We start from the raw sequence: 13,230 nt of genomic DNA, 5'->3' as shown, positions 1-13,230 counted from the left end.
CCAGTCCCCTGAGCGGCATCCAGTTGGCTGCGGGATTCCTGCCGTTTCTCACGTGGGCCAGGCGGCCTGACTGGGCAGGAGGTAACTACCCCTGCGGTGGCGGGTCCTCAGTCGTCATGTCTGGGTCCAGATAACCCAGGCCGGTGTTAAAGACACACGGAGGGTGGGAGACCAGCTCCTTTGCAGGGAATTTGCCACATTTAGGAGACATCCCTGTTGGGCCTGGGCCGGGACTACAGAGATGATTATGACACAGCCCCCTCCCAAAGTGTGCACACAGCTGCGGGGGCCACGTGCAAAACCAGATGACAGCACTAGCACAGATAGGTAAGGGAGCATAAAGGGGCATGTAGATCAGTCTTGGGGGTGGGGGGGCGTAAGGGAAGGCCGCTTGGAGGAGGTGACATCCTGATCGGTACCAGTGAACTTGCCAGAGGGCTGAACTGCTTGGTGCCTTCTGGAGTCACGCAGGTACGTGGGCCTCTCAGATGGATGCAGAGAGTTGGGGGACAGGCAGGGCCATATCCACGTGGCGCCCTGCGCATCCTCTGAGAAACGTAGATGTTATGGGGTCGGATGCTAGGAGCCCAAAGATCAGGAACAGCGGATAGCAAGTGGATTTGACAGCACTTGGGGCGATGAGGGCTGAAGCAGCCACATCAGCCGGGAAGCGAGAGGAAGGCCTTAGCTAAGGCTGAACTTAGGGGAACCAGAAGGGGACAGAGCCCATAGTTACAGAATAACAAGATCAGGATTTGGTACTTGGACATGGGAAGGAGAAGAGGAAGGAGTGTAGGAGAGGCTTTCTGTGTGGGATTACTATTGACCCAAGAGAGGCAAGTCAAGGGCCCTGTAGCCAGCCAGACACCCTCGATGTGAAACCAGGTTGTTTATTAACACAGTTCAAAGTGATGTAGAATAGTTTCTTTGTGAATGAGTGCCGGGATCGTGTCTTGTGAAACCGAAGAATGGAAGCATGGACCAAGGAGAGGCAGAGTTGTAAAAGAAGATAGTTTATTAAAAGGAAAGGGTTACAGCTCCCAAGCGGGAAGGGTTCCCGAATGTGATGTCCTGTGACTGAGGCAAAAGTTCTTACTGTTATACCTTCCCCTGCCTGTTTGGGGAAGGGGGCTGGCACCTTCTAATGGAATTCATCTATCAGGTTTGTCCTGGTTTGCCCACACTGAAGGGATTAACAAAATAACCCATTCCTATCTGTCAGATCTGCTCCGTTTGGACAAAAGGAATTTATGAGATAACTTATTAACCTCAAGGCTACTTCAGAACCTAGAATTTCAGGATATGGCTGTCTTTTGTTTATTCCACCAGGGACCTTCCTGTCTGCCTAACATGCTAACTAACCAGTCTCAAAAGGTGAAAAATATCTGAAACCTCTCTTCCTCATGCTGCCCCACTAGGTAAGTCCAGAGCAGCACCCCACTGCCAAGAAATTGTGCTGGGTAAGGCAGGGGTCTCTTGAAACACGGTGTAGCCCACAGGTTTTAAGCATCACTTGAAATATTTCTTCCGGTTAAACATGATGATAGAAAACAATTACGTGTTCATTTACCCCGTTTCACCACCATGAGAAGATAGAAGAAAGTAAAGAGAGGTTGAGGGTTAATTAACTACTGCTCCAGGGTAAGGGAGGGATAGTCTGCCAAGGGAGCAAGAGTGCAAAATCAGACTGTTGTTTTAGAGAGTGATTAATAAACAGGGTCAGAACATGTCGCGCCCCCGGCGCCACCAGAGCAGTGAGGATGCGAGAAGGGGTGGTTTGGGTTAAGTTTTTAAGCAAGAAACAAACAGAGACTTAATGCAGTTAAATCTCTCCGAAGGCCAGGGGTCTCTCAGTCTCAGAGGACTGGAGCCCAGAATAAAGCTGGCTGGAGGTTTTTATTGATAGGTCTACATCTACAAAAAAGTAACATTGTTTCTTACACGGTCTGTGAGGCTCAGACCCCATAACAGAAAATGTTTATTCCAATCACCCTTTGTCTGTAAACAGCGAAGCAAAAGGTCCCAGGATGTTTTTACTTAAAGCATGTACCTTTTCAGGATCATGTCTTTCACATTGTAACAACTCCTTTGAAAGAAGTGGAAACAGGTGCAAGGGGAAAGCCAGAGCCGCAATAGACTTTCCCAAGCAGGGGGAAGGGGAGGCAAGGCCCCTTCCCATACCTGTCCAAGGCAGCTCATTTGGGGTCCCCAATCGGTTCCGCCTGGCTTAGGTTGTATCTCCCGTGAGATATCTTACCTGTCTTTGGCTGCAAACCATCTTTTGGGGACCAGACAGAGAGACATAAGGTGTAAACACAAGGATGGAACAGAGTCCCAGAAAGGCACAATCTCACAAACTCTTCTTTCCTTAAGGAAAGACATGGAGGGATAGTTGGCTAGGCTGTTGTGTGACAACAAGAACAGAATAAACAGAAAAGAGCTGCTTTAACCAAACAGCACCTACAGCACTGTTCTCATTCACTACCTGCCTTAGCAAAACCAAAACGGTATTTACACAGAAATACAGCATATTATGTCAAAATGCATATCAAATATATGGTCAAAAAGACTCTGGGTATATCTACAACTCATTTCCATCAGTACATTTCTCATTATCCCCAGTGATTTCCAGATGGAGGAGGGATGTTGTTTAGAAAGCACCCCTCCCTTTGAGAATCCTAGAGGATGGGGGCCACGGGGAGGGGGCAGATATTGCTGAGCTGGCTTCAAGGAAGCTTAAAATGAATTCACTGGGTGCTTATGTGTCAAGAACCCAGAGTAAAGGTCTAACTTGAATCTGAGCTTTCTACAAGTCAGAGCCAAAGAGAATATATGAAGTTATGTAATCCCCTTGCTTAGATAAAAGGCAGCATTTATATTTCTCTGGCACCTTGTAGGAAGGTTTAGTAGGTATATCTTCATGTAAGTAATTTAACGAACATGTCTTTGACTATAGTTTTGTAGAAACTCCCAAAATACTATTCAAATGATTTTCTTTTATTGTAACTATTTTAAAAACCAACAGCATGGTGTTTAATTATGCATGATTTAAGGAAGTCATGTCTTGAGAAAACAAAGATAATAGGGTCTAGGTAATTTTTTCTTGATAATATGGAGCTGGAACTTAAAGGATCTGGGGGAATTAATATTTAACATGTCCCTTAGCAATTTTTTCATGGCTATCAAATGGCTTAACTGAGGTGCTAGCAAGTGCTGGAACAGAGTAAATTCCTGGTTGGATTTTCTGAGAAGTATCTGAAATGCTGACTTCTGCTGTTCTTTGTGCGTGAATGTTTAGGTACTGAATAGGCAGATGGCAAAATTAGTGTTTTTGTTATTTAAAAAAAATGATTTTAGCCCATGTGTAAAAGAGTGAGTTGCATAAAAAGTTCACATTCTTATTTTCTGATGAGAAAATATGGCAGGGACTAATGTTGGACTAGTACCCAAACTCTTCCCGCAAGTAACATTTTGAATAACCAAATTCTAAGAAGAAAAAAGAAAAACAAGCTTTGTCAACGAGTTACTAGATCTAACATTTGGTGGTAGAAAGTAAGGCAATGAGGGTAAAACATATTTTTAAATGGATAAGATGTGACTTTTGAGTCTATTTAAAGGAAACGAGTCCTGAGAATCTAGTTCAGATCAGTAATTTGGTGACGCTGTGAGCTAAGAATTCTGGCAAAAGGATGTTCTGCTTAAGGCCCTTTTCACCTTTAGGTGACTGATCTGAGATTTTCCAAAGGACAGGGTTACTGGATCCCAGCTTGGTAGAACACTTCAGTCTACAAAACTTTCAGAGCTCATCATATTATAGATTTTATTTTTCCTTCTACCATTTCCCTTAAGAAAACAAATCAAGCATCTCAATATCCCAGTACAAACTATGATCAGTTTCTAATCACAGGCTACTTTTAACACCAAATGTATGGGTTTTCCAGAACAAGCAGTTCTTCAGTTCTCTCCAGACACCAACTAGGCATCTTACAATTTCATGCTGACACTACCCAGTTAGCACAGACCCGCCAGGTTGAGTGCCAGTCCCACAAAACTTCTTCCCAATTCAGATGCCAGTCACAAATTCCAGGTTTGTCACCTGTACTTCCACCAATAGGCTATAATCAGACGTCCCACAACTCCCTCTTCAGGTTCCGTAATTTGCTTTAATGGGTCACTGAACTCAGGGAAACACTTATTACTACCGGCTTATTACAAAGGATACAACTCAGGAAAATACAAATACAAGAGAGGCATAGGGACAGGTATGGTGAAGGGATGTAGAGCTTCCGCGCCCTCTCTGGGCACACCACCCTCCCAGCACCTTGCTGTACTCACCAACCTGGAATCTCTCCAAACCCTATTGTTTAGGGTTTTTATGTAGGTTCCATTATGTAGGCATGACTAATTAAATCATTGGCTGTTGGTGATTAACTCTATCTCCAGCTCCTCTAATTAAGTGGCTGGTTCCTCTGGAAATCATCCCCCATCCTGAAGCTCTCAGAAAACTGACCAGAGTTACCTCATTAGCATAAATGTGGGTGTGGTCGAAAGGGCTTATTATGAATGACAAAAGATGCTCCTATCACTCCAATCAGAAAATTCCAGGGGTTTTAAGAAGCTATATGTCAGGAATTTGGGAACAAAGACCACATTTGTAGTTCCAATTCTATCACAGTATCACACCCAGAATCTGCCTTTATTGTTGACTCAGCTGTTTAGATTCTCCCTTGCCCCTGCCAAAAAGCTAAATTTGCTTGCTTATAAAAAGTTTTCCACTGATGTCTGAAGTTCATATGGGACTTCATTTCAGTATTATTTGACAAAATTTTTTCAAGGGATTTTACAGTTTCCCAGAAATTTTTATCAAGGCAAAGGGTAGCGTTACCATTACATGATTTTCCAGTCCTAGATCAATTAAGGCTACTTTGATCTGTATTAGAGGGAAAAGAAGGTAAAGTGTTAAGCAAAATCTTGAAACTGTTTTAACTAGAATGTAATCAGAGGGAATCACACACCATATTAACCTCAGGATCCTAATCTTATCTATCCAGTTTGTGTGTAATTAGATATGGAAACAAAGTATCAATGTAAATTTGAGAGGGTTGATCATTTTCCTAAATGGTTTTGTCAGGCATTAAAGTTATATAAAGAAGGCCTTGGGGCGGCCGGTTAGCTCAGTTGGTTAGAGAGTGGTGCTGATAACACTAATGTTGCCGGTTCGATCCCTGTATGGGCCACTGTGAGCTGCACCTCCTTAAACCTTGGCCCCTCTGAGCTGCACCCTCCTTAAAAAAAAAAAAAAAGTCTAATTATTAAACTGTCCAACTCTGGCTCCTTAAAATGAAGACGCAACAAGTTATTCCACTTAGAAACTCTACAGTAATATTAGATTGCAATAAATTAAATTGACCTTGTTCAGGTAGCACTTTCCAGGAAACAAATAGCCAATAAGGAATCAGTCTTCCCCGCCTCATTTACAGTGGTTGAATTACTGGCAAAGCGGTTGCAAATCCATCCTGGCTGTACAACCTCTTTTATTAACCCCACTAACAGATATACGCTATACATAGCTTTCAGAGGGCCATCAAATTGGTTCCAGACACATGTGGAATATCTGGCTAAGGCGAAATAATATGTATACACACATATTCAGACATTCTAGGTAGGTCTCATCATGGAGCAAGATGAAGGTTAGGAGAAATAAGTGTTCTTTTATGTGTCTGGAAGCCCAGATGCACTTGTGTTAACTAACCCCAATCAGCATCGCTGGTCCACATGAATTTCCCCCAGACAATTCTGTTGGAAGGCTGTGAAAGACAGTCACGCCTAAAACCTCTCACCCAAGAATGATTATAATAAAAATCAGGCTTCTTGTAAACAAAATCTCTTTCTGCTTATTAGTCCAGCCTGTAACCTTCCCTAAAGCCACTGAGTCGCGGCAGTCTAATGGAGAACAACCAGCTGGTGGGGAGAACTGACTCTGTATGTACTTGAGGCTCCCCCAGATTCTAATCCACAGTGCAGGCTCACACATGGCTGTTAAACGTTTGGCTGCTTTCTCCTTGTCCTTTGCCTATGACTTTGGAAGGCTTGCTTTTCTATCTGCCAGTCACCAAACTTGAAAATGCCACCACGCAAAGTGCCCACTGATCTCTACTTATTTAGGAAGAAGGGCTAGTTTAGCTCTCAAATTTAATTCTCTTGGCCTTCTTTGCATCCATAACTCTGGTGGCTTTAAGGAAAAGCACAATATTTTAAAATACTGTTTTTTTCCTAGTGTTTTCTCAGTGTTTATGGTAAGAGCAATGATCTTTTGCAAACGGCTACATTCCACATAGAAATAGAATCAAGATAGGCAGTTTAAAAAACGGAAATTAGACAATCTTTGTTTGGACATTAGTCAACCTATTAGGAGGAAGCAGAATATACACTTTAATTCTTCTCCCAACATGGAACAAAAAAACCCTACATGTTCTGTTGTGTCATAATGTCAAGCACTAAATCAACTAAATTTTAATTTTTATCTCTCTTAAGGATACCAAGTCTGGTGGCAGGTAAACTGATTTTTTCTTTTTCACTGTATTTCAGGTTTTGAATATTTGAATTTTCCATCAAAATAATGTCAAACGACATAAAATTAGTAGAACATTCTAAAATACATCAGAAAAATAACCCACAGCAAACCTTTGATAGAACATTTTTCATTGATGCTTCTAATCAGAGCTTGGTTACCATTCCACTGAAGATCTTAGAATTAAAAGAATTAGAAGAAGTGCATCTGGAAAATAACCAGATTGAAGAAATCCCCCAGGATATTCAGCATTTAAAGAATGTCAAAATCCTCTACCTGAACAAGAACAAGCTGAGCAAGCTGTGCCCAGAGCTGGGGAATCTGAGCAATCTGGAGGGCCTGGACCTGAGCGACAACCCTCTCCTCTCCTCCTCCCTTCAAGTTCTCAGCTGCAACCGGAAGCTGCGGGAGCTCCGCCTCTGCAACATCCACCTGGGGGAGATCCCCGTGGTCATCTGTAAATCCCTGCACCATCTCGAGCTGCTCGGGCTGGCCAAAAACCACCTGAGGTCTCTGCCCAAGGAAACTGTGAACCAGACCAAACTGAGGGAGATCTACCTAAAGCAGAACCAGTTTGAAGTTTTCCCGCCGGAGCTCTGTGTTCTCTACAACCTGGAGGTCATTGACCTCGATGAGAACAAACTAACGGCCATCCCAGAAGACATCGGGAACCTAAGTAGGCTGCAGAAGTTCTACGTGGCCCATAACGGCCTGCACTTCTTACCCGAGTCGCTGTGCCAGTGTAGCCAACTGTCGGTGCTGGATTTGTCCCACAACCGCCTCCACTCCCTCCCGCACACCCTGGAGGGGCTCTCGGAGATGACGGAGGTTGGGCTGAGTGGGAACCCCCTGGAGAAGATGCCACGTCTCGTCTGCAAGTGGACCTCACTGCAGCTGCTCTACCTGCGTAACAGCGGCCTGCTGGGGCTGCGGCGCTCGCTCAGACGGCTGGTCAACCTGCGCTTCCTCGATCTCAGCCAGAACTACCTGGAAAGCTGCCCGTTGCAGCTCTGTGCACTGAAGAACTTGGAAATCCTGGCACTGGATGATAATAAAATACGGCAGGTACTGATTCCCTTCCTGGCTGTCACGATGCTCTCCTCAAGGGCCCTTCCTCTCCTAAATTGGTGTGGTTCTCAATCGAAACATCAGCACATTCGAACTGACTTTATGGATGAAAATCCAGCGTTAACAAATATATCCCACAAGATGATCGTTTATATTATTCCCCCAAAATAACAATAGTAATCAGATAGTAGCTAATGTTTATTTATAAATATGATTTCACTGTGCAAAGTGCTTTACACATCTCATTTAATCCTCACAGTGACTTTTTGACGTGGGTAAATTATCCTCAGTGACATATGAGGAAAATGAGGCACAGGGAGCTTAACTAACTTGTCAAGGCCACACATCTACCTGTAAGTGATGGAGCCAGGATTCCCTCCCAGAGCTGCTGGGCTCCAGTATCTATATTCTTAACAAACAGCACCTCCTAGTAGGATTTCCTTAAAGAGCAGATTTTTTCTGACACATACAACCTTAGGCCTTAATGTTTCATTCATGGGAAACTGCAAAAACACATTTATCCCTAGAGAAGCTTTCTCCCATGTGCTCAGGGTGGTGTGCTCAGAAATGTTCATCATAGCATTATTGGTAATCATGAAGTATGGGAGACAATCTAAATGTCAGTCAGAGGAATCAGCAAATAAGTTGTGGTATATTCGTAAAATGGAATACTATACACTAATTTAAGTGAACTGGAGCTATATGTGCCAATGTGGATAAATCTCAAAATTGTGACGTTTCCTAAAAAGTAAAACACCAAATTGCAAAACCCTATGGTACCATTTGTAAATTTTTAATCACACAAACATACATATATACACAACAAATATTTTATGGATATTTATGTTATAAAAGTATAAAAATATGAACTAGAAAAACTCACTAAGTTCCTAATGATGGCTACCTCTTAGAAGAGGGAGGTAGTCAAGGAAATGAGGAGGGCATTGCAGAGAAACTCAACTTTAATTGCAGTATTTCATTTTATTAACAAAGATTTGGGCAGTGGGTACACATACATTTATTACATTTTAATATTTGAAAGTTAAAAAGAACAGATAGATTACTGTCAAAAGCAAAAGAGGACTGTAGAGGAGAAAAGTAACCAAATAATAGGTCTGTCTTTCCTGGCGGTAGACACCAGTCTCATGTGTTCACCATACATTATAAAAGTCCTAGGCCTAAAAGGGTTTTTTCTTTATTTTTTAAAAATATTTTACTTGATTTTCAACTTCTAGAACTTTGTGGGGAGTCTTTTGTTTTCCTGATTGCCATCGAGTTTTGAAATTGTTTTTAGGATGTAAATGTTTTGATGGTAACTTTAAGATTTAGGAAGAGAATCTAGGATTTAATCTCTACTTAGGTAGCAACTCACGTTGGAGGTTTTAGACATTCCTTGAGAAGCCCTCCGCCCATCCTCCCAACGATTCCACCTATTCCATCACTGACGTAAGAAATTCGTTTTACAGTGGACAAAGTTTAGCCAGAGGGCCCAAAAGACCAATAGGTAACATAATAGTGACACAGATTTTGGCTTGGAAAAAAAAAGGAAATCTGATGATTAGAGGTCTCTATCTAAGGTAACGAGCTTTTCATTCTAGGAGATGGTATTTAACTATGGACTGGATGGTTAGCTCTGGAAAATATTCAACCACCATAGTAGAGGGTTAGAACAGAGGACCTTTTTAAGGCCTTCCAACACTGAAAGTCTGGGACTCTATAAAATACCCATCTGAAACCTGCACAGGGCACATAAGCCTTGGTAGTCACTGGAGAGAAGAAATAGGACAACATTTAATAGTCTTCATTGTTTGTTTCCAACTGAGATTTCAACAGAAGTTTCAAAATTGCTGAGTTAAAAAGCCTTTTAGGGTGAGAGGTCATGTCATTAAATTGATCAGTTCTAATAACTGAAGTAATTATGGGTAATTGCAATATTACTTTAGTTCTTTTTCTTTCAGCAGTGTCAAGCATTTACTGCAATACAATTCAAAAATTTGCAATAAAGTAGGTTAAAAATCGCCCCAATTTAAAGCAGTGCATAAAAGTGAAGAGCAGAGAGTCTCCCAGAAAAACTGGAACTTCAGACTGTAGACCTATAAGCATAAATACCATATATGCAAATATATGTGCAAATTTGTCATCGGTAGGAATTGCTAAATTGCTCTATTACTTAACAATCTGCCTCAAAACTAAAAGCCCAATTTATTTTCTTACTGTTAAAAATAATCTTGACCTGAAACTTATCTTTTTGGAATACTTCTAGTTACCTTCAGACTTTGGCTCACTTTCTAAACTGAAGATACTTGGACTAACCGGGAATCAGTTTTTTTCATTTCCAAAAGAAATCCTTTCCTTACAGTCTTTAGAGAAATTATACATTGGGCAAGATCAGGGATCCAAGTTCACCCAGGTGTCAGAACACATTTGGAGACTACAGGTAAGCCTCCCCAAATGAGCAGGCAAAGAAGTACTTGTCTACTCATTCCTTAAGATGGCTGATATTGAGAAAACATGGCGGTGTCTCCACAGGCTAAATGTGGGATCAACCATACTAGACTTCCAGCTCCAAAGAAGTAGTCATTATTACACTTTGAGGTTTCCACTGTCTTCCTGAACACCCCCCCCCCGCCCCCATTTCTTATTACCCAAAGAAATTTCTTATACCCAAAGAAAATTTTACTGTGATTGCTATTGGCTATGTCCTTTCCATTGTGTGGTTTGGCATGTTTTATTTGCAGAAATTGAGCCATACTGCTTTCCATTCCTTTAAAAGTAGCCCCTGAAAACTATTATTTGAAGGTAAAGTATCCTACAGGTGACATGGTTGGGAGCCTGAATTTTGGATGGGCCAGTGTGACCTCCCACCCTGTACCGTGAAAGGGACATCATGGTTTATTTCACTCTTGCACCAGGTTCGCTGAAGATGGGTCCACCGCACTGTCCTAAATGCTAGCAAAGCAACAAGAGAACTTGATTCAAAGTAGCCATACAGTGTGTTTTTATCTAGACACATACTTGAAGGAATTGTTACTTTTTTCATGTTCCTGGTACTGCACTCTTAATACTGATAAAATAGGTGTGGGCCACTGCGTCAGCCCCAGTTGTGGACCCGAGTGATGGTGCGTATGCACAGCCACAGATACTTCTCACCTGTGACACATGGTTCCTATTCCTAATTTTCCATTCCTTTGCCCCATGTTCATAGAACTCTGTTCATCATCGGGTTCCTTGTATATGTCATGCCACACTCCAAAATCTTTGGGTAAAATGCAAACAAATTTTTGCCCAGTGAATTTGAAAATAGTTAACCCATTATTTGTACATTTTGGCTACCTCCCCTTGGGCGCTATTGGATTGGTATTTGAGGAAATTACACTTTTATGGCAACTGCCACAGTCAATTAGCTATTGAAAGGAAACAAAGGGTATGTGTAGTTAAATGATCCAAATTATTTTTCCATAAAGTTCTTGTGAAACAAACACTAGAGTCCCATGTTCTCTTTTCCCCACAAAAATGAGAACCACATCTAATAGCTAACTCAAAAATAATTTTATGTTTTTGATAATGCTCTTTAAAAATGTTTTCCCCTTTATTCCAATACATACTAACCCTAATTGAAAGAGCATGGGAACTCACAGGTGATTCTGGTTATATAATTCATGTATTAATGTAAGGATCGTTATGGAATACTCTATGTTGTTTCAGAGTCTTAAAGAGCTGTACATAGAGAACAACCATCTGGAGTATCTGCCAGTTTCCTTAGGAGCATTGCCTAATCTGGAAATTCTTGATTGCCGCCATAATCTGCTTAAGCAGCTTCCAGATGCCATCTGCCAAGCACAAGGTAAGGAATCTTAGTAGATCCGTAGCCTAGTCGTTTGAGGCCAGCATTTCCCATGATGAGGGCTTCCTTGCTTTACTAAAGACCAATCTTCTCTTTAGAGAGCTTGGACCTACCCCGTGAGCCTTGTAGGGTTAATGATGTGGGGAAGGCCGGGAACCTGACCGGTACAGCCAGGAGCCTCACAAAGGCAGCTAGATTATTTATTAGGAATTGAAAAGTAAATAGCCACTCCTAAGGAAATTAGCTTTCATTCATAGTCATTACACCACCAACAATAAATTACTGAATACCTACTACATGCCAGAATTTGGAGTTGGTGGTCCAGCCGTGAGTTTGTATTAGGTCACTAAGTCACTTGAATAAAAGGAAAAATATTTTCACCAGAGTGGTGAAATCAGCAAGGGGAAGAGAGGCTTTTAGAACTACATCATTGACATGAAAAGTCATACATGATTCATATTTAAACACTCAAACATTTTCTACAAGGCTAAATCATTCTGTTCTTGTACATCCATCAATCTATCAGTCACTTAAACTTTTTCTGAGCTCCTACTTGGGTCAGAACAAAACAATTTTTTTGCCATAATATGCTGAATCTTCAGGTTTATGGATATGTTTTTAAAACTATGACTATTCTTTAATGAAAGGGAGATGAAGGAATATGACTGGAAGCTGTTGCCTACCCATAAGACATTCAAAGATTAGAGGCTGGGGGGTGGGTATGCCATACTTCTTAGTAATTCTCCTGACCATACCTTTTTATCTTGTTCTTGGTCCCTGGAGGAAGAAACATTCTCACATTTTTTTAGTGTTTACTATTTTCCTGTCCCTAATACTTAGCATTTACACCAGCTCCAACAACTTTGAGTTGTTATAAAGAAGAGAACTTGGGTTTGCCTCATTAAATCTGATATCTTTTGTAACATGGCACAGTAGGAAACAAACATTTCAAAGTGATGGGACTAATGAATGCACATTTTTAATTTCGCATGTTTTTAAGATAAACCCATCATTTACAATTTTTTTTTCAGCTTTAAAGGAATTACTGCTTGAGGACAACTTGCTCACCCATCTTCCGGAGAATTTAGATTGTCTAGCGAATCTAAAGGTTCTGACACTGATGGACAATCCCATGGAAGAACCCTCAATAGACGTATGCACCGAAGGCACAGAGGCTATATTTACATATCTCAAGGAGAAAAGAAAGATGAAAATAATGGCAACAAAGGTAAAAACAGCCCCAAATCTGGATAATATATTCACAGTTGCTTTGGAGAGGGGTTAGTGTTAAGCACATGATAGGTTACACACGCAGTGGGGCTTCTTTTTACACATCTCTACCTTGTCTTCATTGCAAGTAGAGGCTCTTATTTACTTTTATATCCCCAGGGTGAAGGGAGAGAATTATTGAACATCATCCTAGCATTTTTGTCTTTTATTATTCCCTATCACTTTGTCAGATAAGCAGCAAAGAGACAAAAGAAGCCAAAACTTCAAATTCCAAAACGATGTAAAATTCTTGGGCTATTCACTGGAGTAAAAAGCTCAGATTAACAAAGTCAGTAAGAAAAGGCTGAAAAATGAGAAACGAAAGCATTTACAAGGAGCCATGGTCTAAAGACTAGAGCTCTGCTCTGCCACTAACTAGGATCTAAGGGCTAAGAACCCTATCACTGTCCTCCTTGCTGCTCAAGCCCTTGGAGACATAAGGAAACCCTAGACCTACCGGGAATGTGTCCATTTCAGT

At 41.4% G+C, this 13,230-nt stretch overlaps 1 protein-coding gene across 3 annotated transcripts in view; it reads left to right on the top strand.

Moving 5' to 3' along the window:
- The first annotated feature begins 20 nt into the window (after positions 1–20).
- Positions 21–13,230, top strand: part of LRRIQ4 (leucine rich repeats and IQ motif containing 4) — a 17,141-nt gene continuing 3,931 nt past the window's right edge. Inside the window, exons 1-6 of one of the 3 annotated variants that reach the window (XM_081074940.1) lie at positions 21–81; positions 1,330–1,418; positions 6,589–7,636; positions 9,903–10,076; positions 11,345–11,483; positions 12,515–12,711. In XM_081074940.1, coding sequence (XP_080931066.1) covers positions 6,620–7,636; positions 9,903–10,076; positions 11,345–11,483; positions 12,515–12,711 — 1,527 coding nt within the window. In that variant the 5' untranslated portion in view covers positions 21–81; positions 1,330–1,418; positions 6,589–6,619. Of the gene's footprint in view, positions 328–1,329; positions 1,419–6,588; positions 7,637–9,902; positions 10,077–11,344; positions 11,484–12,514; positions 12,712–13,230 lie in introns of all 3 variants that reach the window. The other 2 variants (XM_081074939.1, XM_081074938.1) reach the window with 2 other exon arrangements.

The sequence above is a fragment of the Rhinolophus hipposideros genome, assembly GCF_964194185.1.
Source record: "Rhinolophus hipposideros genome assembly, chromosome: 2".
Lineage (NCBI taxonomy): Eukaryota > Metazoa > Chordata > Mammalia > Chiroptera > Rhinolophidae > Rhinolophus > Rhinolophus hipposideros.
This window is presented reverse-complemented; position numbering and strand designations above follow the sequence as displayed.